We start from the raw sequence: 25,391 nt of genomic DNA, 5'->3' as shown, positions 1-25,391 counted from the left end.
TGAAGGGAGAGGAGAGAGGAGGCATTAGCACAAACCAGACCTGCTTATATGAGCCAGTACAATTAATAAAACTACTACAGCAGGAGGGCTCTCGCAGGCATTACAGTAACAAACCGACCGCACGAAACCTCTGCCAATGGACAAATAATGACGCTGCAATCATCCCGTCTTTCATGATTCAACACTGATAGTCTGAGAACAATGCACACATGTTAGCTTCCACAAGGCAGATTGAACTCTGAGCTGATCTGTTACTAATCTTGCCTATTTATATCCAACCCAATCGCCAGAAAACAATGTTGGCATTGTATGTTTCTGCAAAAAACATACAGAAACATTTGCATGTTATTATGTAGCAAATATGTTGAAACTAGGGCTGTCAGCCTTAATGCATTTATAGTAATGTGATTAAAGTCCGTAATTAACGCGTTTATTTTTTTAAATCGCTTTAATTACCTGTGACATTCTCGTCTTTAAGAGTCTACTAGAGTCTACTGCTATCATATGAAAGTAAGGAATCCTTACTTTCAACCATGTCATGTTAGCTTTTCAGTCAGGGAGGGAATAACATGCTCAAGACCACCTCAAGATATCTGAATGAAGATGGGTTCTGTGGGTACCCATGAGTCCCCCCTTTACAGACAAGCCCACTTTCTGTTCGTCCCATGCAGGTTTTTGCTGTCATTTGATTCCTAATTGAGACAATCTGGTAAGAATTGCTTTACCTTGTGAATATGGACTTAAACAGTTTTGTATCATAAAATTATGTAATTGAAAATATGTGATAAAAAATGTCATCAACCACGATTCACTACAGAAATTCTACGATAAATCGTGATTTAAAAAATGTAGAGTTTGATAACCCAAGTTGAAACCTTATGTTTCAACAATGCTGTAGTTAATGAGTGTTCTAGGCACAAAAAACAGTTGGTTATGTTCAGGAAAAGATCATGTTACTACATGGTTTTGGGGACACAATCCTGGCAGGAAAAGCAGCTATGTCTTGGCAAATATAACTATGTTTTGTGCCATTATCCCATCAGGTAAACAGTGGTGTCGTGGCAAAAAACAACTGCTTTTCGTGCCAAAAAAGCAGCTCAAAACACAGCAACAGGTCCCCCCCCAAAAAAAAAAAAACCAAAAATTGCAGGAGACAGCAGTGACTCAAACAGTGATCTCCAGCTTGGCAGGTCTCTTGCTTTGCCACTCTGACTTCCATCCAGCTGTTTTGCATTTTAGAGATGTCATGCTTCTGATGTGACAAAGTGGCCTCTAAGTGACATTGTTTTTGAGTTCACTGCAGGTTTACGCTCACAGGCAGCATGTGAACTTACAGACATTTGAAGATTTAAAGAGAGAAAGCACAATAGCTCAGTGTGGATGCTCACAAAGAATAGTGCAGGAGTCACTCGAGGAAATTCAAGCATTCATCTTTAGCTTCTTCTTCTTCTGCCGGATTACAGAAAGCGTCACCACGGATGAACTGCATTCACCACACAGCTGCCATGTTTATAGTTGTTGTTACTTTGCATCTCAGTCTATTAACGCCTCTTCACCTTCTGCTCAGGATGTGAAGGGCGTGTGATGTGTTCTCAGGCAAATGAACTGCAGCAGCAATAATATCTGCTGTATGAAGCTCTAACGTCTGCTATCTGCTGCTGCTGTCACCTCATCCAGAACAGATTTACATCTGCAGGAAACACACACACACACACACACACACACACACAGCTGCTCTCTCCCTTTGATGAACTAAAGAATTAATTGTTCCAACTCTTCAAAGAAGCTTTTTCTCCTGAAACTTTTAATCATAATTAACATTCTCCTCATTAGACAGTTGGAAGAGGGATCAAACTGTGATGAAGTCACGTGTTTTTTTTTTTTCACGAGAAGTAAAAATCTTTGTTTTTTATGTCAGTTATTCTAATATTTCTGTTGTTTTTGAGAATAATTTGTATGTTCAATTTACAGTTGTTGGACTTACATTTTCTGACACCGCTGACACAGAAGTCCCTTTAAATGATGTGGATCACTCATGATGTATATTTGCAAGTTTTACATCTTACCTTGACGAGAATTTTCTAGAACTTGAATCGCTGGTATAAAGGAATATTACAACCCCCAAATAATAATCTGTATTTAGAGTGGCAGTGGTTCAGGTGGTAGAGCGGATTGTCCTGTAATTGGCAGGTTGGTGGTTCGATCCCCGGCTCTTTCATTCAACATGTTGATGTATCCTTGGGCAAAATACTGAACCCCAAATTGCTCCTGATGGCTGTTCCATCGCTGTGTGAATGTGTATGAATGGTTGAAAACTGAACAGCCGGTGGCACCACATATGGTAGCCTCGGCCACCAGTGTGTGTGAATGACTGGGTGAATGTGACTCATCGTGTGAAAGCGCTTTGAGTCGTCGAACAAATAAAAAAGTGCTACACAACTGCAGGTTCATTTACCAGTTACTTGCCTTGTGTTATGTTGAATTTGTGAAGAAAACTGTCTTTTTCTTACGCTTCAGAAATGAACATAGAATTTAAAAACTGAGACATTTCTTGATGAATTGAACTAATTTACAAATCGTCATAAAAAAATGATTTTTCTCATATATCCATATATGTTTTTGTGTGACTTTTGGTGAATCCAAACTCACCCATTAGAAAATGAAGGTCACACAATAACACACACACACACACTTCTATTTAGGCAGTGGCAGAGGGGCTCCTGTGTTCAGCGAGGTAAAATAACCTTTTTTGTCAGTGGAGTCTGACTTTGGAGCTTATATTATTTTTACTTTTAGTTCAGCTCCCTGCTGGAAAGGGCTGTCTTTTTAGGAAGTACTGAGCACACAGCTGGATATATGAGACTTGGATTGTACTGCATCAGTTGTGTGACAATTTATAAAAAGATATTTTGATAGTTTTAACCCATGTGAGTTTAATTCATCAAAAATTTCCATAGTTTTTGGATTCTTTGTTCACCATGTGAAAAAAACAGTTCTCTTCACAAGTCAGCCCAATTGCTGCTAAGTAATTGATATCCACACATCAATTTAGTGTGTGAAGTATTCTTTTAAATCGCACCTATTGGACCTAAATAATAATGATTTAACTGTATTTTCTTTTAGACAGAAATCAATTCTGTTGTAAAAAGTCGAACTTCATTAAATTCATTAAATATGGTGCAATAATAGTCTGAAACTCTTTAAATATGATACAGTGACCTAAAAGGGTCTTAAGAGGACAAATGTGATTTTTTTTAAAGGTGGACCTGAGGGTTAAACTAAAATCGGTGGCAAAAAGTTTCTATTATTTCACTAAATGTTATAACTCAAAATGAAATGGTACATGCCTGCTGAGTGATACTCTCATTAAATGTGTCCATCTGTGAACACCAACAAACTGCTGCTGATATTCATGCTGCATGCTGTCTGTCAGTAAAGATGGAGCGTGTTAGATGTCTGGAGTCTCAGTGGTGGTGATTTGCATTGGAGGCGAGATAAGAATGGAGACAACAGTCTCATGCAAAAACACATCACCAATATTGCATCCCATCAAATAACTTTTATTGATTTTGTGAATAATGAACCATAAAATGTCAGATATCAGAACATCCTGTGACCTCTTTCTCATGTGTTACAGCAGGAGGAAGTTTGCCCGTCTGTGCGGGATGCAAACAGAGGATCTACGATGAGCAGTACCTGCAGGCCCTCAACGCTGACTGGCACACCGTCTGCTTCAGGTACGTTCAACTCAAACTCAGCCCGCCAGCCTCAACATGATAACACAAACGTCATGAGTTCTCATGTCTCGAAAGAGCAGCAGTAGAGTGTTTTCTTGTCAGAGTGAATGAATACATGAGTGTTAATCTGAAACAATTTGGCGATGAATGGTTTTGTCCTTGGAAAGAAGCTTAATCAGCCTTTTGTTGTATTTCATCCCATCTTTCTCCCCTTTTTCTCGTGTCGACTTTATACTGCCAGCTGTCCAATAAAGACAGAAAATGACCACAATAATAATAAAAAATAAAAAGCATTATAAATAATCACAAGTAGGAGATTTGGTAAACAAACAAAACTTAAGGTGACCTCTGGTTCAGTGGTTCCCAACTAGTGGGTCCAGGTCCAAAAGTGGGTTGCTGGTGACTTGTGAATGTATATTTTAAAGTACAGTGAATTTGTGGCACAGAGCTTTTATTTTGAAGTGCCATTTCTGTATATTTTTGCAATATGGTTTTGTGTGTGTGTGTGTGTGTGTGTGTGTGTGTGTGTGTGTGTGTGTTCTAAGCCCATGCATTGTTTATAGTTTGTGAAAAAAAATTTAAATATGTGGTTATTTACAATATGTGGACCTTGAACTCACGACTAAGGAGAAATCTGGGCCCCGTGACCTGGTAGCCCCACGCAGGCTGAATCCTCTGCAGCAGCCCGGGTTCGATTCCAACCTTTGCCCCCTTTTGTCACCACCTTCAGTAGTTTAAGTTGGGGCTGCTGCAATAACTGCCATATTAAAATACTGCGCTGTTGACAGGCAAACCGCAGGGGATGGCAAGCAACTGCAACATCTGCCAGCAGTGAGTGCTGAGCGCTGAGCGCTGCATGTTTACTGTTTTTTTTCTGGTCGCCAAGAGTTGAGAAATATTCAACTTTGGGAAAAATTCTGCAGCTGCTCATCACTGTCACATTTTTATACCACAAAGACCAAATATCACAACACTATACAATAATAACCTACACAGACCAGAGGGTGCGTCCTCGCTCCCTGCATGCTTCAGCCTACCAACCAGAGCAAGTACTCTACTTCATGCCAACATCTTTCCTTTGGCAGATATTCTGTATCATAGCAACCAGAAGCAACCAAAGCATCTCAGCTGAAAAAATGCAAGGCCCCTTATTGTGCCCCTTATTGTGCCCCTTATTGCCCTTCTGTGTTTTGCATTTAACAATGAACAAGTATTTAATTTGTTTAAAAACTGCATAATCTTTGTCATAAATAAGCTTCAGGATAGTTTGCACAACAGCAAAAACTGTCGGTAATATCATATACCATGCTGTTTAGCCACCCTTTATCACCACAGGGGATACCTTTACTGCAACAGCTCGATTTTAAGTGATGTTTATCTACAACAATTTGATTATTTGATTTTTAGACAATAATCAACTATTTTGATACTTTTTCCAAGTGTTAATGGCAAACATTCGCTGGTTTCTTCTGCTCAAATGTCAGGAATTGATGCTTTTGTTCATCATAAATCATAACGAATTTAAAAAAAAAAAGCCATTTGAAGATTTTGTCCTCATATCTGGGTTTCTTTTAACATTTTTTATACAATTTGCTCATTAATAATCAGCAAATTAACAGGTACAGAAATAAGTTGCGTTTTCTTAATCGACCTTGAATTTTTTCCGCTTTCGTATCCAGCCAGCCTTATTTTCCTTCTGCTTGACATCAGCACATTTGAAGTGTGCTGTTGGCGAAGTTTCAATAGTTAGTCAACCTTTTATTGTACCGTTGACATGAATATATGCTCTGCCACCTTTTTGTCTTTTTTTGTGAGAAAATCTCCTTTATTTGGTCCATTTCATCTTCCCTCTGAGTCTTTTAGTGGTCAGGGATTTGGGGTTTTGGGTGGATTTTGTGATCTCTTGTGGGTTTTCTTGTCAGGTCTGAGTCCAGAAAAGCTTTTATATCTTGGATTCAGTTCAAATGTGGACCGATGACTTTCGGCAGATGTGACACCTGAACATTATCAGGTCACATGAGTAAAATCACTCATCTTTGTGTCCTGTACACATGTAAGAACAGAAGCATTACAGGGGAGATGATCAGATTGTGACTTTTTTGTCATTTTTGTGGCCGTGACATCCTCCGCAGAAACAGAAGCTCATTAACCGACGTCTCTCCGACCTGAGCAGCATGAAAATGATCTGCGAACTGCAGCTCCTGTTGTGTCATGTGTTGTCAACATTTCCGCTGCAGTCGGTGTGTTTGGTTTTACTTTCCAAAGGTTTTGTTTGGGGGAGAAGAATAGGCTGGTTTGTGTTTCAGTCTCAGGCAGGTTTCTCTCTACATGAGGTGCTGCATTTGGAAATAACTTCAGACTGAAGACTGAAAAGCTTGTTAGCAGTGTGACTGTGTACAAAATGTGTCTGTTTTATCTCAGTGGGATTTTTGATGAATTGTTCTGTAGCATGTTGTGTGTGTGCGCCTGTGTGTGTGTGTGTGGGGGCAGTGAGACTTTACCAAGAATCATGATTGTTGAGATTTAGCATGAATATTTCTGTTAAACTGATTTGATCTTAAAAGATAAAAACACAAAAAAATATGCATTTGTAGGATCCTCAAAACCATAAGTTATATTTGTCGTAGGTGAATTATTGTACTTTGCTAAATATCAAACAACCCCTGCCCTTTAGGAATGATTTTTTTGTTGCCGAAATAATGTCAAAACAGATTACATTGTATGCCAAAATTAAGTGGACCTTGACAAGGTGGAGTACATGTTCTGTGAAGCAAAGCCAAACCTCACGATTCACATGCTCACACTGTACAGATCATCAAGCCTCGACCTGAGTGCTCACAATGTACGTGTTAAACAGACAAGAAAAAGATCCGTCAGTCCCTGTGGACTGTCATAGCTGTTGACAAGTGTCAATAAAAATTTGTTTGAAGGCTGCAGTGCTGTGGACAGATGAAAGTTTGTGTCCTAGCTGAGGTACAGTTCACAATAATGTTGAGACAGAGGTCCCAAAAATAGCCATTTTTCCAAAAACGGGGTCAGTCCAAGTTTTTATTTCCTCTTTCTGTATCTCATACACACACACACACACACACACACACACACACACACACACACACACAAGTAAGCAGCACCAACAAACTAACGGGGTATCGGCTACACTGTTTGAAAGTCTGACAACGGCCGACCAAAATTTCAGATGTCAGAAATGTCAGAAATTCATCCCAGTGTTCGGTGACCATTCGGGAGCAGTTGATCTGGCCATAATGGGCCCTTGCTTCTCCCGGTACACTACATGGCAACAAAGCCTGATGAAGCCAAAATTCAGTCTGACCCTAAAATTAGTTCTGAGGTGCAAAAATTGGTTCAGGAAAAGGCTCCGATCGTACAGCGTAAGCTATTCTGGAGCTTTCGATCGTGTCACAGAACTTTGCCCAGTGGTCGCAAAATTGTAGACAGTTACATTTCCATTTTTTAAAAGACTCTTCAAGCACTTCTCATGTTTGGATTCATACATTTTCCCACAGATTTAGTGACACAGATTCAAATCCAGTTTCTCCATTTGCCTCACACTCTCTCATCTTTCATGATGAGAAATGATCCAAAAAAGTGATTGCAGCTCCTATCTTGTCACTAAAAGGCTTTTTTGGCCTCAAAATGATTTCATGCATAGTGAAATATTTGACAGATAAAAGCTCACTCGGTCCTTTTTTACCTGTGTATATACCTTTAACCTCAGCTTTTTGTCCAAAATGTCGTTTTTTTTTTAATGAAAATGCACAAATTTCGATGTTGATAAGAAAGGAACAGAAGAAACTAGAAAATGTTTTTTGTATATGAAAGCTGAAGAATATTTTCAAACCGGCAGCATTAACGAATTATATATATCGTGATAAATATCGATATCGATCAATATGGGGAAGAAGTATCGTGAGAATATTTTTTGCCGTATCGCCCAGCCCTAATGAGCACTCACCTTATTTGTCTCTGATTGTTTCCTGCTTGGACTTTAAAAGAGTGTTGAAGTTCAGGCGCCATTAAATCTTCAGATCAGTTCATCAGGTCATGTAACATGACACATTTGAGCACATGAATAAAGAGATTCACAGATGGTGGAGACTCACTAATGGCCATCGATTCTTTCAATACACTGAACTGCAATTTGAGATTTCCACTTCTAGTGAGATTTTAGAGTATACGGTGGAATTTCCCTTTATTAAATAAAAAAACATTTATTATTACGTGTGTGTAGCTTTTCGTACAACAGAAATTACATTTAATAACCAGAAACTGATACCATGTTTTGGTTTTTTGATGCATTTCCTCTCACACAGTGACTGCCTCTGTTTTACTATTACACTGCTTTCTTTAACTCCAATCAGCGCTGATCAGCCTCATCAAGCTGAGTCAGGAGGACTTATTTACTGTGAAAGTAGGACAGTTTTTACCAGGCTGTTGTATTTATTATTAATAGGTCGCAGTTGTTGATGTTGCTGCAGCTTTTGTTACTGAGGATGTTACGTAATTTCTCTCTCCCCGCTTTCTCTCTCTTTTCTCTCACATCATCATCATGTCATCGAGCTAACTTTGTCTCTGACGAGCAGGAGGTTCAGAAATCAACCTGCTTTCTGGTCTGTGTCTTTGCTTCTTGAAAATAGAAGGCTGAAGATAATTAAAAGGTGCAATTTGTGACGATATATTGCACAAATAGTTTTTAGACTGCAGATCCACACGCGTAATTGTTTTTTTCCCACAAATTCTTCTTCCTCATTAAAACCTGCCCCCGACATTACTTTCATAACTCATGGGTTTTGGGATTTACCCTAAAAAAATAAGAACAGATTGCAGGGTATTGTCTGTACAAGGTTAGGACATAAAAGAAGGCCGAGTCAGTCCCTGATGACCTCAGCCCCCCTCTGTCTGAAGAGGTCAAGTTGCTTTTACCCGGCTGCAGATACAATCTGCCAGAACGCAGCACCAATAGACTGAATTTTTTTTTCTCCCTGCTGCCAATGGCCTTTTAAATAGCTGAATTTGATTTTTAAATTGTATTGTATTTTTATTCATTGTTTATTGTTTGTCTGTTGGTTAGACTTTACAACAAATGACCTCTTAGGGATAATAATGATATTATGATCCTTGACAATGCAAAGATTGCCAACAGTGCATTCTGAGTTTTGTGTGTGTTACAATATTAGCAGCTAATGAACCCTCGAGACTCGAGCAGAGATGAAGAGCGAGCCATAGAGGTTACTGCTTTCTGACTCCTCACCATTTTTTTTTTCATTTTCAAACTTTTATTCTTTCGAGCCAGCCAACAAAAGTGACATACTTGAAGCAAAAGTACTCTTATCGTTAAGATAACAGGTATTAAGCTTTACATTTGCTGTTGTTGTCAGCTGCCACTAGATGTTACAAAAGAGCCAAATTTCACTGAAAGTACATTTAGCTTTCTTATGTGACTCTTAAATCTTTGTGAAATGCTGCAGTTAAAATGTTTTATTGTATTTGGACGAGGTGGCATTTTGTTTCTTCTGGCTTCACTTCTTTGAGGTGATTAATGTTCTGCTGCATCGTCGATGTCGCTCCTCCACTTTGTTAATCTGAGCTGGTCGGCAGATCCCCATAGCTGTGTGGAAAACTCACCGCTCAGTGTGTCATTAATGATTTCTCCCTGCTGGATGACTGAATGGGAAATCTGAGGAGGATCTGAGCACAGGACAGAGCCCACAATGGATTTGTTCAGTGTGTGTGTGTGTGTGTGTGTGTGTGTGTGTGTGTGTGTGTGCGCGTGCGCGCGTGTGCGCGCGCGTCTGTGTGTGTGTGCGTGTGTTACATCTGGCTGCCTCAGTATAGATGACGGATTGCAGTTCATCTCAGCGGGGTGTCTTTTTGAGGTGTTTGCATTTTTCCATTTCTTTCTTTTTTTTACTGTGTTTATGTGCGTGAATTCATTTCACACCTTTCTGTTTGTTTGCATATTCATACATTTTGTACTTTGACTGCAAATGACAGCACCACTTTGCATTTCTCTGTAACCGTACCATCAGCTGGTGCAAACCTGAGCACTGTGCCAGCTCCCTGACATTCTTTTTGAGGTGTCAGATATCAGCCTGCAGCTTTAAGCCCTTCAGCCCACCGTGTGGTGACACAACACACACCAGAACTGTTTAATTAATGTGAGTGAAGCCATTTGAGCAACTAAATCTGTAAAAAAAATAAATAAAAAAAATTGTGGTCTCTTATAAAGAGTTGCATGCTCCTAGAAATCATGCTAAGTTTTTCATGCATACCACACTGTGTCTATAAATTAGAGGGGATCTTTTTCTGACCCAGATCCAAATCCTGAGGGAGGAGCAGGATTGTCATGGAAAAGGAGGATTTAAGACAGCTTCGCTAGTAAGCCAAGACTTCCATGGAAAATTGCGTAGTGGGACTTGTGGGGAACGGAGCTTAAAATCCAAACAAAAAATGCCCAAGTGCCTGGCCTGGTGCTGCCATGGAGCGTTACTCCAGTGGAAAGGAAGTGGAGATGATAATAGCAGAGGGGAATGCAAAATTGAAGTGCCCAGAGTGTTGTTGGAGGACTGAAGGGAGTCCCATGGGTGGAGAAAAAAAAACCACTTCTACTCAGAAAATAGCAGCAGCCTTCTGTACATACAGTAGCCTTCATGGGAAAATGCAGCTGTGTTCCCACTGAGATCCACTTTCACATTTGCTGTTTTCCTCCTGACTTCTGGTTGTCTAAGAGCCTAACTGTACGCTCTCAGTATGTTTACATGCACAGTTTAGTGGAGCTACGGTTATAGCTCGATTAGGCCATTTATTCAGACTACTGTCTTTGTCCCAGTTTACATGCACCTGTGGAGAATCCATTCGTTGATGTACTTCAGACTCTGCCACAGCAGGGAGAGATATGCCCTCTTTCAGGTAGTTGCATGTCACATATATGTAATCAAACAGCTCTGAGCAAACTCAGACTGGAGTGTGACTTTTGTATTTAAAACAAATATAAAATGTCACTCTTTCACGTTTTATGTTCCTTACCTTGGCCAAAATTTAAAACACAAGTCCTTCTTCAATACTTTTTTTTTTTAACTTCCTGACCCATTTAGTAGCACCCCTTCCCCCCTCAAAAGTAACTAACAGTCTTCATCCATAACACCGAGGGAGGCTGGAAATGAAAATTCCAATATAATACTCTTAACACGAAGCCATACACACTCTGATTAATGTGCCCCTAACCTTCGTTTATCATGTCAAAATATAGAAAAGAAGAACTGGGGCCGACTTTTCAAAGTTTTCTATCAGCGTCTGACACGTTCGACCGTGCAAACTTAGCCTCCCTCGTTCATTCTTTCAACCACTTTGAGATATTTGTGAATATCCAAAAACCTGTTAATATCAATCTCTTTTTTAATGTTTTTAAGTAGGTGTGTTTCTCCTTTCAACCAGTCACAAACTTTGGTAAAAACCCCAATCTGGGTAGGTCTCCAAAAAAAAAGTGCTCCAAAAACCCAAATTATGCTGTCAAATCCCATGTCTTATTGAAAAATGCATCACTCAGAAAAAGGCCTAATTTGGAATATATCTAAATGTAATATACTGTTTCCATGACCTGTTTGAATTTTATTATATTGTTACATTTGGAATAATAGTGGAGTGTTAGTGCATTAAATGAAGTCAGTATTACAGATGAGATAGCATAAAGAGATCACAGTTTCCATTTTACATTTATTGATGCACACACTGGTGAGATGCAGGGGTGACTGTCTTGGTTAAAAAAAAACAACCTCTGTGGTACATTTAAACTGACTGTGAAACTGCATCAGTAGTTTGTTTATGATAAACAGAAGAAGAACAGAGCAGTAAACATGACCAGCAAATATTCCTCAGTGTTTTTGAACTACTTTCTGTGAAGTGTGGTGAAAAAACATTGCACAGATTGGAGCAACACCACAGATGGTGGCAAAAAAGTGTAAATATCAACAAGACAAAGCCCTCGACTCTTTGCTCAAAAGAAAATGATATTTTATCGCAGAAAAGAAGACGAGACACAGATGGGACAAGAAACAGGAACAGTCAGACAATCAGAAAACAAACCCAAAAGGTTAGTGAACGGTAAAATATTACCTAAACATCCATCCCAGTTTAGAGACCGACTTCACCACCCTCACAGAGGTATTTTACATTTTAGGTGCACTCAGTTTTGGTTAAATTTTCCCAAAACTGTGGTTTAGATTAGACTTATAGTACTAAAGAGTGGTCTCCATCTCAAGACTTCTTTTAAGCTCTCGGCCTCGTCTCAAACTAAACCGCATTTTTACTCAGTCTTGTCTTTGTCTCAGACAAAGAAGACTGCAGGGATATCACCAAATTGCCTCTGCAATAAAACATGCTTTCTGTTAAAGTCCACAGTATTTCGTCTTCATCTTTCATATTTAATTTATTCACTCATTGTTTCTGAAAAGGCTGTGAGGCCTCAGACTAAAGACTCTCTAGATGCTTCTCAGTAAGAGCGCTCAACAAGGAGCTCCTGGGTGAGCTTTATTGCCTTCACTGGATTTGAGGGGATTCAGTTAAAGTAGCTCTTGACATTTGAGAAAAGACACCAGATGGAGGGAGAAGGTGTGTAACATCATTATGAAAGGACTCTGGAGGCCATCCCAACCTCCAGCTGCCTCAGGGGAATGAGTAATTAGAGGAATCCCGGTCTGACGTTTGTTCGCACCATGATTCTCTTGGTTTCATGTTTTTATTAACTTTTTATATTCTTCCTATTATCTTTAGTTGTTATTTAAATTATACAATTAAGATTCACTGGATTATTGCAAATTGATTTCTTGATGGTTATTTCCACTTTTCTGTAGCTGCATTAAAGGAACAGTGTGAAAGATTTAGGGGGAATTAGCGGTGAGGATTGCAGATTACAACATCCAAAACTTAACTGATAACTTCATCTGTGCTCACCATATTTCATGGAGACATTCATGGAGTTTTTACCGTGAGAAGAATTATCCCCAGAGGTCCAAAAAATGAGCCAGGTGATTAAAACTGGTTAAAACACTAAAAAAAAAAACAGTGTCATGTAATAAATCAGCATTTCACTGATGCTGTTTGGCATATTTGAAATTTACTGTTACCTATTTTTTGTTATATTTTCCACCTTTTTGTTATGTAGTTTAATATTTAGGTGTTTTTTTTGCTGTAAGTCCTTGTATATTGCACACATCTAAATTTGTATTGCAACTGCTGCACTGCAATTTCCCTTGCGATAGATAAAGTTCTGTCTTGTGTCCTTAAAAAAATGTTGGTGTTGTTCCAACGCTGTCATCTTGGCGGGGCTGCTATCTTTGGTGTCTGACTCTAAAATGTGAATACCCCTGCCTAGAGCCAGTGTTTGGTTTGTCTGCTCTGGGCTTCTGTAGAAACATGGCGGTGCAACATGGCGTACTCTGTGGATGAGGACCTGCTCTCTATGTAGATATAACCTGCTCATTTTAAGTAAACGAAAACCCGACAATTCTTATCTTCAGGTGATTATACACTAATGAAAACATACTTATTTTATTATATTCGTTTTAGAAATGAACAGCTTTAGAAATGTGTATTTAACAAGTTAAAGCAATATTGAGAATCCTCATCTCATCAGTATGATTTTTTTTTGTACTCCAGCTCTGAAAACTCGACCTGTGCTGCTGCAGTCTCTCTGCAGTACAGTGCAGCAGCATCCTGCTCCCAATAAAACTTTCTCTGCCTGACAGTCGCTGCCCCAACAGTCTTCCCAAAGGACTACAAATGCATTTGCTTCGTTAGCACTTTAAATAACAACCTATTTTTTTTTACATCCAGTGTGCATCTAATGTGCTTTCTGAGCATACGCTGTGTTTTCTGATATTGGTGATGGATTCACACTCATATTTTCTGTAGTCACATCCGGTATGAAGAAACTGAGTTTAAACTGTTCATTGAAAGCTGCCCTCTCTTAAGGGTGAGCTGTCACGAATTCTGCAGCTCCTCCGCTGCCTCCATCTATCCCTCTACACCCTGACTCATGTCTGCAGGAGCAACATTACTGCCGCTGTCCTTAGAAAAATTGCTTTTGATAATGCGTCATCTGAAGAGTTAAAAGACTGAAGAAAACAAGATAATTACGTCCAGAATCAGTGGTGGATGTAACAAAGTCTCATCTGCACCGTGTCTTTCCTCGCAGCTCTGTGATACAGTGAAGTACAGTGAACATAAAATGCTGCAGTGACTCAGCTGTTTCTACCCGCAGATGAACTCTGCCTGGTGACAGCAGCTGCAGGACGTGACGGATGATTCACGGCTCCTGTGTCGGATTGTTTACTGAGCTGAGTTAATGCAAAACAAATCCTAAAGCAGAGCCTTGACACTGAACTCTGACAGTGTCGAGGTTCAGTGACGTTAATGACATGAGACAGACGACAGTGAAGCTATTAGAAGGTTGTCGTGGATGCTAATTTGCACAGAAATATTATTGATAATCTCACTAAGGAGCTTTGATCAACAAACAAAACTGGGTAGTTTGAGTGATGTTTATCTGCAAGGATTAGTCATTAATCAATTAGTTGGTTGGCAGAAAAATATTCTATTTATAATAAGCTATTTTGTTAATAGATCAAAACATTTTAGTCATTTTTGAGGCCTCTTAGATGTGAAGATTTAAAGGTTTTTGTAATATGTGATATTAAATCGAAATATCTTCAGGGTTTGGACTGTTGTTTTAATAAAACAGAATCTGAGAACATCAGTTGGGTGTTTGGAAATTATAACATTAATTTTGTTGCTATTTTTGTGACATTTTACAGACAAAGATATCAAATTAAATTAAAAAATGGATTTGCAGAGTAACTAATAATTTATTATAGTCAAAGTGAACATGTGGTAATTAAGGGAACTTTGTGTTATAATCTGACTGATACAAAAAAAATTAAAGTTAGATACTGATAATGATAGTTGCGATAAAAAACACCCTAATATAGGGAAATAAAATAAAATAAGTGATGATGACACTTCAAACACAAATATGACATTGCCGCTCTGTAATTTCTTTTTTTATTTATTTGCCAATATAATACCGCTGGGCACTGTTCACATTTGAACCGATAACAGTGGCAGTACTGGTACCTGGAATTTGATACTGGCACCCAACAGTACTTTTTTTATGGTACTTCAAGCAGAAATGTAATTTCAGTTGTCACAAATAAGTCCAGACTTCCAGCCGCTGGACAAAAGTGAAGAGTCTGTATTCTTAGGTAGCAAAATTTAGATAAATCTATTTATTTAGTGCCTGTTATTGGCCATCAACCGAAGCACGAAGAAATGCATCAGGTCCGACAGCTGACAGATTGAAGGCAGATCCGTTGCGTTAGACGTGGAAGTGAACATCTGTGATACACTTGTGGTCCTGACACAAGGAAGGTTTTCAGAACGCGGCGCTTTCTCACAGGCAGATGTGCTCTCAGTTATTGAAATCTGGTACCAATTGATTTAACATGAATTGGTACTCGGTAGTACCAACATAATTCAGTCGGTACCCTTAAAAGTTCTGAGTTCGATACCCAACCCTACAAGATACAGTATACTCTTGTACTGACATTTGCTGTATTTTATAGTGATAAGCTAATATTGGTCAATTTATCATCCAGGCCCTACTGTGTGTATGAGATAAGATGTCTGAGGATCTTTGGACCAATCTGAGTCGTTGGTCGATGGAGCTGAAGGAAGTGTGGACGATATTTGATTCTGCTGGTTTGTCTGAGCATAAACAGCAGTCTTCGTCTGTACGTATGTGTGAGTTAAGTAGCAGTTATGTTACTAAGATGTGTTGTCACAGCTCTCACCTTACGTGGTAACTGTCATTGAGAGTGAGACGTTCGGCCTCCTTTCACCCTCAGAAAACAAAACTCCTCGGCGCTCCTGTGAGGAGGTTGGTTAATGAAATGAGCTGAGAGGAGGTGGAAGGGTTTAATAGATGATGGATAATGGGACAATTTGATTTTTTGCCATTTGAATCTTAGTGCAGGAAATGGGGAGTTCACGTTACAGGGGCGGCTGTAACAAAGTTAAACGAAGAAATGAGCAGCCGGGAGAGGGGCGGAGGACAGGAAGAAGTGGATGGAGAAGCCTGACCTCTCTGTGCGGCTGCACCGAGAGAGGAAGTAGAGGAAGGGAGAGAGAGAGAGAGAGAGTCAGTGATGGTTGTGACAGCGAGGCTGTGCGAGTTAAACATCAGAGCTGCTGACATGAGTCTGTCTTTTCACTGTCAAAACAAGAGCGGCGCTCCCACGGGTGACATGTCAGCAAAGAACCAACGCAGCAAGACACTCAGAAAGTAAGTGGACCAGTGAAAGTACGCGGCTGAATGTTTATAGAGTTTTTGAGGATGACGTTGCTCAGGCCTCACAGAGTGAAACTTTTAACAAAACAATCTTAACTTCAAGTCAACTCACCCTCTGCCGCTGGGGCTTTTTACCAAATCACATGGTCTTCCTCAGTAGATTGAGTTTGTCCAAAGTTTCCATTATTGGGAGAACTTTGTCTCTTTCTGGCTCTTCATCAGTTTTGCAGTCTGTTGAATCGTTCTGCAACAATTATATTTCATTACTGATTATTCTGATGACTTTTCTTGATAATTGTTTCTATAAATTGAGTTGACCTCATCAAATGTCTTATTTGTCTGACTAGCAGTTCAAATACAAATAATTTTACATTTTCTTTACAGTACATGACCTTCTCTTGACCCTAACTGTAATTTGTATGATCAAGAAAAAAGTAAAGAAAAGTAACAAATTGTCACATTTCAGAATCAATAGATTTTCTGCATTTTTGCTTAAAAAATTATAATTCAATTGAAATTGTTGCTGATTATTTATTCTTTTAATTGATTAATCAATGAATCAACTAAAGAAGCTAGAAGCTACTGCTGTTAAATTTCACAGAGATTACTAATGACATTGGGATTATGGCAAATTATCACTTTTTGATCGCTTCTTGATCTTTTCAGCCATGGTCATGAAAGTCTGCTTTACGTTGGTGGCATTTCTGGCGTTTGTCTGCAGGAAGGGATCATTTTTAAGTTCACCTTTTTTTTAAAAAATAATGTAGAGCAAGTTAACGAAATCCTTTTATACACATTTTAAAGTTTTAGGGACTTTTTATATCTTAATTTACATGTAAGTTGTACATTTTAAACATATTGATAATCATCATTTGATTTTCTTAATTGAAGGATATATTGTTTTGTCTATAAAGTTTGCAAAAAAATACAAAAATATTAAATATAGTTTCACAGAGAACAGTAAATCTCAAATAGGGGAATGAGTACCTCTAGGGGTACTTTGGTGTACTGCAGTAGTTAAGTGAGATTTTGTTTTGAATGTTAATTTAAAAAATATCAATCAAAGATAATTCCTAAGAAAATATACTATCATAAGTGCAATGAAAAGTGTAAATTTGTTCGATAAACCTCATTTTATATTCAGTATCCTTTACTGATCAACTGCTGCAACAAATGCAATCATGTTAATGTTTGTTCACTTTGGATTTCTACCAAAAATGTTGTGTGCTGGTCAGGGAGTACTCAGCTGTAAAAAGGGGGCACATTACTGAAAAAATTACGTAAACCACTGTCATAAGACAGTAAATAAACATCAGATCCTAACGGCTGAGAAACTAGAACGAGGTCATGTGAAAAATGATTTCTATTGTTTCACATGTTCACGCTGATGATGTGCTGTGTGTTTGTGTGATCAGTCAGGTGGATCAGCTGTTTGACTTCCCCTCATGGGTTCACACAGAACCTCTTCATAAACTGACATACATATAAAACACAAAAACTCCATCATTGGGTTTAAAACTTTCTTCATTCTAATGCACAGTATCTCGTAAAGTAACGAGTCTGTCAGAGGGCTGTAGGTACTGAAATGCGTCACTCTGTGGGTTTTACGTGATTTACTGATTCCTCTTTAAATTGTCTTTCACTTCTCTAATGATGCAGTGCACTTCTGTCCCTCTGGTTTCAAAAACTCATAATTTTTAGTGACTTCCCTCTTTTGTCAACAAAAGACAATGAATCAAACCCTGCTGTCCCACATGTGACTGACACTGTGTGTGTGGACTCTATTATTATCACTGGATATCCCCATACTTCATCAGCCTAAACCTGACGCATGTGTGTGTATCTGTCAAAGGGGAGAACTTTTTTGTTGATCATGGGGAGTGTAGTTTTTATTTTACACCAAAGAAGCCAGAAGTAACATTGTGCTAAATTTTATTTCCACATGTACATTTGTACATTTGAAGGAAGTGGGCCATATATATTTCTATTTATTCATAGTTATGGAGAATGCACCATGCATGTCTTGCAAAGTTGCATAATATTTGTAAAATGGCCCTACAACGCTACAATGTGACTGTTTATGTTCACATGTGATGTATGTGGAACATGTGCTTTTCATTTATAAAACATGTATGTTGCATTTGGGAAAATCCTAATTTTTGAGCACTTTTTTCGTGTAATGTCAATGTGTGAAGCCCGTGTAAATTCCCATGTAAAGCCTGTGGTGACATTTTTCCACATGTTGCTCCATGTGGCCACATGTTTTTATTACATAAAATCACATTTATCACACTGCATCCACATGTGATTAGATTCTTCCACATGTTGATAGTTGAAAACATCAGCAAATCATAAAGTGTTTCTATATTTTTATAGATTTTTGTGAAAATAAAATGCAAAATTTTTCATTCTTGATAGAATCCCCGCTCATATCGCAATATCAGTCAAAAGAATAGCAGTATGATTTTTTTCCACATTGCGCATATCTGAACTGAAATATACACACCTACTTTGTTTCCTTTGAACAGGTGTAAATATGATATTCAGCATTTTACAGCTATATAAATATGTTATTGTGAAAGGATTTTCAATATGATAATTTATTGAGTAAAGAGTCCATCATATACACTTTGAAATCCATTATTTAATCTAATGTTGTCAGTCATTGTTGCACTAAAGCTGTTCGATTTTTGATTGACATTTTTATGAGCGTTCCTACATCGTCACTTTGTTCTGAGTCTTATTCACCTAGAGCTCCTCGTCCTCCTTGCCGTAACGTCACATGGTTCATACTTGCTGATAACACTTGCAGAAAGGAAAAAGGAGTCGTCCTGTGTGTTGGCGCTTTTTGATTAATCACCTGCTCCTGAGCTCTAACCTTTGGCTCCTGCGACATTACTTTAATCACACTTTGAAAATTCATTTTTGTCACGTTCGATAAACTCCAGACTTAAACCCTGAATGTAATTAAAGTGAGGAAGATTAATGCCAGCATTTTTTATCGAGTCCTGTCAGTGTTGTATTTGACCTTAAGCGCTTCGTGAAAAGTTTGCCATCTTCGTCAGCATTCAGACATTTTAAGATACTTCATCATACAAAAAACAACCTGCATTCTGATTTTAAAGAATTATTGAATAACTAAAGCATGGATGCCAAGACAGTTTGATACTTAATGCATAGATTTGTGATTATTATTTTTATTTGATTATGTCAGCCCTGCGTGAAAATGTGTCACCTGAAGTGACTCGTGGGCTGATTTCACCCCCCACTGGGTTCACTTGGAGGTTCAGTTTCCTTTGTTTGTGATTAAGCTGTTGGAGAAACCGACGGCACTCTGAACTGTTTTGTGAAAGAGACCTGATAAAGAACAGGAGCTCTGCTGTCTCTACTGAATCCTGCTGAACAACACTCATCATGGTTCCCAGAGCTCGCTGAAGCCTTTTATCATTTCCTCGCAGTGGAACAAGTGAGGCGGTCCTGGACCGACCGTGCTGACAGTCAGTCAGTCAGGGAGGCTTAACAGTCACAAAGGAAACTGCTGCCGTGCACATCACTTACTCACAGTCTGCCAGGGCTCCTGTTTACCAGCTGAATGGACCCACCGGGCCACAAATAAAGAGATTGTCTCCCACAGTCCGTGCAGAGCCAAAGATACACAGGACGCAATTATAGCTACTGTTTAAAATGCACGGCCTGCTCTGCTCCACTGTGTTTCAGGTCTTTAAATGTTGCAAAAAACCAAACTCACCAGGGGTTAATGCTGGGGTAAATGCTGCTGAGCTTATGTTCACCAAGGTCAAGGGAATAGTCTGAGAGGTGATTGGCTGAGGGACTGGGTGAGTCTGAAACCACCCAACACAGAGAGATATGAAGGGGTGAGTGTGAGGTGATGAGGTAATGCCTCTGTTTCTATGTGAGGGGGTGACATCATCGCAATGGCATTCTGTGTTGCCATGGAGAAGAAGGGGGAAGGGGGGAGATAAAATAAGGGGAACAGAAAAGGGGGCGCGTGGGAATGGGATGAATGCGTGTTTATCTGAATGTGTCAAACCAAAAAAATTAATCCAAATAGATTGATTTGGTAGTTTTGTGTGATAGTGTGCACACGCACACAGAAAGCGCACAAACACACAGAGGTACGTTCATCCTCATCTCCAGGTGGGAATCCTTTAGTTTTCTGGGAAATATGAGCAGTAGAAATCCTGGCACTGGACCAGAAATTTCCGTCTATTTATGTCTCCTCTGAGGAGGAAGAGAGGGGTCTCCCCCAGACAGTCTGCCATTTCCTCAGCTTGACTTTCACCTCGTGTGTGTGTGTGTGTGTGTGTGTGTGTGTGTGTGTGTGTGTGTGTGTGTGTGTGTGTGTGTGTGTGTGTGTGTGTGTGTGTGTGTGTGTGTGTGTGTGTGTGTGTGTGTGTGTGTGTGTGTGTGTGTGTGTGTGTGTGTCCTTGCCTCTTTCCCAGAGGTTGTATTTTCTCTTTGTCTTTGAGGATTTCAGCTTAGCCTGCAAGTACAGAAACAGCAGCTGAGCACTTTTTATACCGTATACACACAAAAAAAGGTTTTCTTCCTGAAAGGCTGACGTTCTACCCAGAATAATGTAACCTGACAAACCCTTCTTTACTGAAGAAAATGTTCTTTGTGAAACTAAACTTGTCTTTCTTTCAAAGACCTGTTTTTTTAAGGGTTCTTCAAGGGTTTTCTGTAAAGCTTACTAAAACCCACTAACATTTGACAAATGTCTCTGCAATAGTCAGGGTTTTTTGATGTCTCCAGCTCTGATCCACGTGGGCAATGATGAAAACAAAACACAGAAGTGGACGTGTTCATTTTAGCCCCTTTGGTGGCCCGATGCAATGACAGGCTATCAGAAAATACCATCTCTCTATGCCCAAGCAGCATTCGAACATTTATTCCGTACCGAGTTTAAAAAAGAAGTAACCACTGTCACATTTTCCTTGGCCTCCATGCTGCTACTAACCTGTTTCTCATCTTCGGCTAGCAATCTGAAAAACCTGCATACACATGCAAATTCTGGTGCGGAAAAAGTATAACACTAAGACTTTTAATTCAGTAAACCTGTTTTAGGAAGAAATAGTTCTTCAGGGATCATTACAAGCATAGCTGTTAAAGATACTGATTCTCAAATATTCAATTCTTTACCCATGTTTCTATTCGGATGTCTTTACCATCATTTCATGACACACAATAGTTAATTAAAAAATGATGAAACCTTGAAAAATAAAAGGGTTCTTGGTAGAAACTCCTCGGTGGATTCTTGTTTGCACCATTATAGTTTTTAGGTAGGACCCTCTGAAAGGATCAGACTGATTTTGAATGGCCTGCAGCTAGTTATTCAAAATATGCCATGTGTGGTTTGCCACACAATGTTGTTTAATAAAGAAAGTTCACTTTGCAAGGCTGAGCAGATCTGTATATTGGCTTATTGATTACAAGTACTCAAAAGCATTTGTGCCGTCTTTGCAGAAAGAGGGGAGATGTCCTTCTGAGCTCAGCACAGATGATGGAAGAATTAATAATTAATAAGGACAAAGACATGTGTGTCTGTGTGTGTCTGTGTGTTGAGGGGTGTGGGGGGTATTAGAGGTGTGGCTCCTCGTAAATTTTTCAGCTTTGCATCTGTCAGTTGATAACAAATCTGCTCACACCTCGACCAGAATATAACACACTGTTTCCTCTTGCTTCCTGTAGCTGTGTCAGCCCACACGTCATTTAATGACCTGTGGCTACATGTACTCCCACACGCACACAAACACACACACACACACACACACACACACACACACACACACACACACACACACACACACACTGCATAAAATGCTGACAGAGCTGAATGATCAGCAGGGTTTTTGTGGGAGTCAGATTAAACTGGTTTGGTTTTATTATTTCACTGCGAGTCATTCAAGGGCTCATCCTGTTTTTGCTGAATGGCGACGTACAGTAATGCAGATGAGAAATTTGTAAGTCATCATTTCTCTTTCAGTGTATTGGCATTTTCATCCTGTTCAGCAGTGCAGTCCCTCAGGGACTTTAATGTCATTCAGACCTTATGTTGTTTTCATTCAACTTCAACGCATTCATATCAACTGGGACAAATGAATCATGTCACGTATCGACCTGGGTCAGGCTGCCAGCATCATAAATATGATGCGCAGGCATTTAAAAACATATTACATCATGAAAATGTCCAATGAGATCATCTCATTGGGGATAATCAAAATAAATAATAGCAGAATAATAACAGCAATATGTAAATAATTCATCTGCTATAACATAATTTTAAAAGATGATTTCAGTTCTACTGAAACTCACACACGTCCACATATTTGTTTGTTCATAGTAAACATAGTAAAAGTTTTTTTTAAACTCAGGTAGGATTATCCTCCATCTATTGACATTTACAACAAACTTTTCAGTCTTATTATGACCCCTTAAAAAGTAAAGAATACACTTACTTTTCAGAGTGATTCTCCCCTCTCTGACTTTCTTCCATGGATATTTTTTGGAAAGGTAAAGCTACTTAATAATTTACAAGTTAAAAAAAACATGAGATAACATTATAATGTCTTAAGCCGCTCCAGTGGCACGAGTGTTGGGGCTGCAACTTTGTTCAGTTCAGTTTGGTCCAGTCCAGTGGAGGATGTCCAAATAACGTAGATTTTAACAGGGTCAGAGTTGAAGATGGCGGTAGTCTGTGAGGCCATTAAATTAGGGCTGTCAAATGATCAATTTTTTAAAATCACAAATGATTGCAGAACTTCAATAGTTAATCACATTTTTTTAACCGCATGTTTTCAGCTCCATTATTTTGCATTACAAAACAGTTATGAAGTCCATATTAACAAGGTAAAGTTATTCTTATCAGATTGTCTCCGGTAGGAGGGCTCTGTCCATGTCTGTATACATTTCTAACATTGAGCATAAATGGTACTTCAGTTTTGTTAGGTATCTCAAAATCCTTCAGATTTACAGTATCTTGTGAATTTATTTGGGTATTATTGAGTAGTATTTATTTGATTTATTTATTTGAGTGGCCTGCCCTGAGACAAAAACAACCAGGATGACTGTATAAACGGTCATAACATCCGGTTTCAAAAATCCAAAAAAGAAAACATATTAAAACAAAACTTCAGACCTCAGGGTGATAAAAGGGTGGCAACGGGAGGCTTGGTTAGTGACTAAAACATGCACGATGGCAACCCATCAGCTAATAGCAAATTCAATTGCAATAGCCAGGTCTCAACCTTAAGAGGGCAGTCTCTATGTACAGTATTAATTTTAATACTTTGCGCTCCAATGTCAAGATTAGGACCTGAATTACTCAACAAGACTACTAAAAACCCATATATATTGATTTATAACCTAAAAAAGTTGTCTGGGGGTGTAGTTTCTCTTTAATGACTCATGTGTATCAGAGCTATGAGTATTAAAACTCACCTTTGCAGATTACAGACACTGAGTCAGTAATTGTGACAGGGTTCAGCAGGAGTCCACTGTTGGCAAACACAGACAGAGGAAGGGGAGAGGTCGGGGAAAAGCTTCCTCCTTTTGACCTGGAAAAAGGAATTTACTACTGTAGCAGGCACTTTTAGCTAATTCCATCAGGGATTTGAGCAGGACGGGGGGACGGTTGCAGATTTACTAACTCCACTCCCTCATTTTCGTCTCCTCTGTGATTGGTTGTTTGCTGACCCTCGGGGATCCAGCTGGGTTACATAGTGTCTGAAATCTGCTCTGGTGCCTTTCACTTGTTCATGGCAGTTTTTTATGTCTGAGCATCCTGCCTTTTGGATGTCTTTGACTTTTTTTTTATACCATTGTGTCTTAAATCAACCAAACACCAGTGTAATTTAGTTTTTATTGTCAATTACAGATTTTCTCAAACTCATTTCTTGCTCTGTCCTTGAGCATCATTGGTTGCTCTACTAAAGGGCGTGTAATATTAAGTTTGGTTTTTATTTTTGCACTGTAAGCTGTCAGTGCGTGAGAGCCAGAGAAAGCTGCTAAGCTTTGTATTGAGCTAGATTTTCGGAGCATCATAGCAGAGCAAGCAAAGACTCTCTCTGAGTCTTTCACACTGATAATCCTCTTACATGTCCGTGCAGACACACAAACACTGTCACACAAAAACGCACAAATGTGAGCAAAAACCCACATTAACACACTAACTGGGAAAAGCATTTGATTTTTTATCATTGCGGTAGGTTTTCTTTATATTCATGGAAGTCCTGGGTTTAACTGTGCATTGCTGTCTGTCTCCTCCACCTCTGAGATAAGATTCTTGTCCTGAAGGCAGAAATTTGGCATCTGGGAGTCACTAATGTATTCACTCATATCTTTAATTCTCTGGTGCCACTCCCAGCTCTGCTCTGAGAGGTTTTACTGTGAAGGAATTGAACATAAGAGCATTAAGATCACTCCTGCTTCTGTCTGTGTGTGTGTGCGCGCGCGCGTGCATGCACGTGCACCTGTTTGTATCATCCCAAGGTATGACTTTGCCCCAGCAGGGGTTTGCAGGATGCGTGTGTGCATTGAAAGGCATTTATTGAGTGGTGGAGAGCCAAGACAGCTGAGTTGCTCCTGGCTCGCTGCTGCGGACGTCTACTGAAAGCCTTGACCCACTTCCAAGTCCCCCACCCTCCCCCACCCCACCGCTCACCCAGACATGCTGCATACTGAAGCAGCTCTGCCACAATCTGCTGAGCTGCAGAGAAGCTCTGCATGCATATGCTGGGAAGAGTGGGTGTGTCGGTCTGTCTGACAAATAAATTGTATATGCGTGTGTGTCTGCATGTGCTGCAAGGAAGGTTATGTGTGTGAACTGACAGTAGGTGCAACACCTTGGGCAAAGTCATAGTGAGCTGCTGCGTCTGCTGAATGTATTAATGAGTCCTTCACTAGCTGTTACTTTACCAACCTGTCACAAACGTGTTCAACAGCAACTCATCTCTGTGTGGTGAAGAGGAAAGGAAGAAGAGACACGCATCGATTTGGGTCAGATTTAAGCCCTTGCAGAACAATTCTTCGACAGATTGGTGTGTGTAGGGCTCCCACTAAAGATTTTTTTATTACTAATACATCAGCATTTTTTTCTCTATTAATGGATCAATTATTTGATCCCTTACTTTAATAAAATGAATGGTCAAATTTGCTGTAAAGTTGCATTGATTGCACCAAACTGCAAGTTGACTGAGATTGTACACACATCTATTGCATGTCTGTTTGTTCTGGGAGGGAGATTTTCCTAAGGCACTCTTTTTGAGTTTTAT

At 39.3% G+C, this 25,391-nt stretch overlaps 1 protein-coding gene across 3 annotated transcripts in view; it reads left to right on the top strand.

Moving 5' to 3' along the window:
• limk1a (LIM domain kinase 1a) overlaps positions 1–25,391 on the top strand; it is a 70,292-nt gene that overhangs the window by 1,971 nt on the left and 42,930 nt on the right. For 2 of the 3 annotated variants that reach the window (XR_015776803.1, XM_042486486.2), the window contains exon 2: positions 3,638–3,737. Coding sequence is in view for 1 of the 3 variants with exons in the window: in XM_042486486.2 (XP_042342420.1) it covers positions 3,638–3,737 (100 nt within the window). In the remaining 2 variants the exon portion in view is untranslated. Of the gene's footprint in view, positions 1–3,637; positions 3,738–15,942; positions 16,093–25,391 lie in introns of those variants that run through there. The other variant, XR_015776804.1, reaches the window with a different exon arrangement.

This window comes from Plectropomus leopardus, chromosome 6 (assembly GCF_026936395.1).
Source record: "Plectropomus leopardus strain MGB_pleo_1.0 chromosome 6, ASM2693639v1, whole genome shotgun sequence".
Lineage (NCBI taxonomy): Eukaryota > Metazoa > Chordata > Actinopteri > Perciformes > Serranidae > Plectropomus > Plectropomus leopardus.
This window is presented reverse-complemented; position numbering and strand designations above follow the sequence as displayed.